Source organism: Haliotis rubra, unplaced genomic scaffold (genome assembly GCF_003918875.1).
Source record: "Haliotis rubra isolate DU_JTF1 unplaced genomic scaffold, ASM391887v1 Scf244, whole genome shotgun sequence".
NCBI lineage: Eukaryota > Metazoa > Mollusca > Gastropoda > Lepetellida > Haliotidae > Haliotis > Haliotis rubra.
The window spans coordinates 1,351,845-1,355,369 of record NW_025766492.1 but is presented as its reverse complement, the minus strand read 5'-3'; the positions used below and the strand labels follow the sequence as shown (position 1 = coordinate 1,355,369).

General features: G+C 43.7%; 1 protein-coding gene across 1 annotated transcript; it reads right to left on the bottom strand.

Annotated features, from left to right (window-relative positions):
* Positions 1–1,191: 1,191 nt before the first annotated feature.
* On the bottom strand, positions 1,192–2,559 carry LOC124278982. Its single transcript, XM_046714772.1, has one exon. It carries the CDS (start codon positions 2,557–2,559, stop codon positions 1,192–1,194), a length of 1,368 nt encoding a protein of 455 aa, XP_046570728.1.
* Positions 2,560–3,525: the final 966 nt, after the last annotated feature.

Sequence of the window (3,525 nt, the reverse complement as noted above, 5' to 3'; positions counted from 1 at the left end):
TGCTTATCAACAAATCAACAATTCCAAAGTTATATTTTACAAAACATTCAGAATTCTAAATGATTCTATTTCGAAATTCATGGATGAATATGTTGTTTTTCAGTTGTCTTTGGTCAATAAAGTTTCAACAAATGCTGAAATCAAAATCCAATTTTATCACATGCAGTTATGGATGTAATGTTTTCACTGGAATCTATACAAGAACAAGATAGGTGATATCATGGAAACTGTAGTAGTATGGAACAACCCCAGATCTTCGGTATGCTGTATCTCTCTCATAAATATGATCAATAATTGTTGAAACAGAAAAAAATAAAATTGAAAGAAAAGTTCAAACCCCCCAAAAGGCACATCTACATGATATGGAGGGGCAGTATAGACATTTTGAAATTAACATTATCAACCGGTAATTTCTTTCGTATGATAGAATATAAACAATTGAGCAAATGAACGGATATGTTCTGGAAGTACTGTAATACTATTTGACAGTCGGAGGCGGTGTGGACTGTCACACAAATTTCTCATGGAGGTCAGGATTCGGTCAGTTGCTGGCCACGAGCTTCTGACGATTACCAAACAAAGATTTGATGGCCTCACTTATATGGGCAAACAATTATTGACAGTGCTGTCAGGTGAATTAGTCAACTGCTTGCTTTGAGGTTATAAAAGCAACAGTTCTTGTTTGACAGCTGTGACCGGCTGAAATGTGGCTCGTATCACACGTTCATGGTCGGGGTCACAGCCCATTACAGAGTTGAGAAACTCCTGTGTAAATAGCACCGTCAGCGAAGTCAGCAGAGAGGCACAGGAGGGCGCTGAACGCTGACCAGGACAAAACCAGCAGGACAGACAAGACCAACAGAGCAGACAAGACCACCAGACAAGACAGCATACAAGACCACCAGACTAGATCAGCAGAGCAGCCCAGAAGAGAAGTCTGAAGAAAATCTCTGGTTAAATCTGGTCAACGCCTGGGAAGCAGTCCTAGCATCTGTCACGCCCTTGTTGTGATCACTGTTAGCTAGACAGTAATACCGTAACAATTAAAGGCATTGTTGAAAATCTTTCATCATCGTTGTGTTACCGTGTAACAGTACAAAATAAGAATCGTGCATTTAAAACGTTTTATTATTGTGACAAACCTGATCATAGCATAAGGCACAATCATTTGTACAATATATTCTGTAATGATTACTTCCTGTAGTTGGTTTGGTCACTTAGCAACTCTAGATATTCCTGTTGAAGAGGCATATATACTCCACATAGAAAAGCACGACCCTCTGTCGAGTTAAGTGCATGTGATAGTTTGTATGGGTGAAGCGAGAACAAATTTTCATTATATATTTTCGCATACTGTCGTCGTTTTGCACCCCAGAGTATTTCCCCTTGGATCACATAGATGTCAGCACTGGGCGCTAGGCCATGTACAAGAGTCGGATATGTCAGTTCCACAATTACTCTCTCCCGACGAAAGATGGCTGCCAAATACCTGAACTGGTCGGCCATCTTGGACGGAATATACACCAGGTCAGATGACGCTTGATACACGTGATCTATGTCCCCAACGTTGGCAGAATATGTTTTCAAGAAGTTGCTCACGTGTGTATTCCCCGGTTCCTTGCTGTTTATTCTGACTATCGTGTCTAGAGCACGGTTAACCGCCTTCTGACCCGAGACATGTTTCCACCACACCCATCTTTTTGTTTCTTCATCCCGACGGAATAACTGCCCGTGATGCACAACCCATATCCGGTCACGTGGTAGGTCCGCGATATTCCACGAGTTCAAGAGAGTGTCGTCCCCGATCTGTAGGTAACCTCTGACGTTAAGGTTAAACTTGGAGGTCAAGGTCAGACACTCCCACATAAAATACCATCCTTCCTTGATGCCTTCTATAAATAGAATATTCGACAAGGCAACAGATGCAACAAGTTTGGACTTGAACCTGTCCTGTCTTGGACCACAGTAAATGATGTGAGCAAAGTATCGTCTGTGAATTGCTTCCAAGAGAGGAAGATTGTCATAAAACTTTTCCGAGTTGAAAGTGATGATGAGAGCAATATCGGTGATGACTGGTGCAGGTGATGATGAATACTTGAGTTGAGGACATTGAGGCTTCATCACAGTAGACAGGTCAGAGGCGGGAGGCTGTATTGCTGAAATCAAAACGGGTCTAATCAACCCAGAGGTCGCGATCAACGTGCTCTGACAATGGAATTCATGATTATATCTCTTAGGTTCCTTGTACCCTGCGACTTCCAGATCCGCTAGCCAGACTTGGATCAGTTCTCTGTCTTCTGTCATCATCACATTGTGGTCCAGCAGGTACCCGCTAAGCTCTCGTACACACTGGAACATGGTACTGTTAGTCTTACAGTCCCATGGACCCATAACATCCTTCAGCAATGGTTTAATGACTCGGGGTGTGTTCGTTGTCCGATTTAGGAACTGTTGATGGCTGTCCCATTTGGGGATGAGCCCTACAACTCCTCCAACCTCCCACAGCAGCCTCTGTGACAACGCCTGCCCCACCCCAAAGCCGGATGGCAGGAACAGCATCACTATGGACCAGAACCCTTCTTCGTGGTATAACGTGGGGACATCATCTAATTCTGTGTACACATGGTTGGGTAGGAAGACAGTGGGGAGTCTGTTGTATACCTGTCTAAGTGATTGCAGGTGTGCTGACTTTTGAGGATTCAGATTTCCGGGTAAAACGGGCCCTACCTTCTGTTGAATCAAAGGCGCCAAATTGTCTTGAGCACAATATCGTAATAGCCCTCGTTTTGCATAATTTGTGTTCGTACTTTGAAACAGCGCATGTCTATCTAAGTAACCCTGTCTGTCGGCATAGACAATGCCATGGGTAGGATGGTGGAGGAAATAACCCTGAGCAGTGTCTTCCGGGCTGTAAGCGGCGCATCGGTCATAGATGACGTCAGCACCTCGCGAGATAACAGTTAAGAATGCCAGAGCCCTCTGTCGGAGTTTATGGTCGTCAATTACCTTGATAACGTCATATTTTTGAGCAGCTGGATCACCAAGGCTAACTGTGAAACAAGATGGTTTTCTGCGGAAGAAAGAAAACTTCTGGTGGTTAATATGGAGCGATGGGGTAGCTTAGTGGTTAAAGCGTTCGCCGTGATAATGCCGAAATGTTGCTAAATGCGGCGTCAAACATACACACTCACCCCGATGGTTAACACCATCATTACAGCGAGTAAATGAAAACAATTGTGAGTTGACAAATATGTGGCACAGAGTATAATGAAGGCAAATCCGAGATTCAGACACAAGATAACCGAATCCTATATTTCAATAAAGTACAAGCAACTGAGTATTGTTGTTTTGTGTGTGTGTGTGTGTGTGTGTGTGTGTGTGTGTGTGTGTGTGTGTGCGTGCGTGTGTGCGTGTGTGTGTGCGTGTGTGCGTGTGTGCATGTGTGTCTATTTTAGCAATATTCTTGCTATATCACGGTAGAGGACACCAGAAATTTGTTCCATACATTGCACCCATCTGGGAATC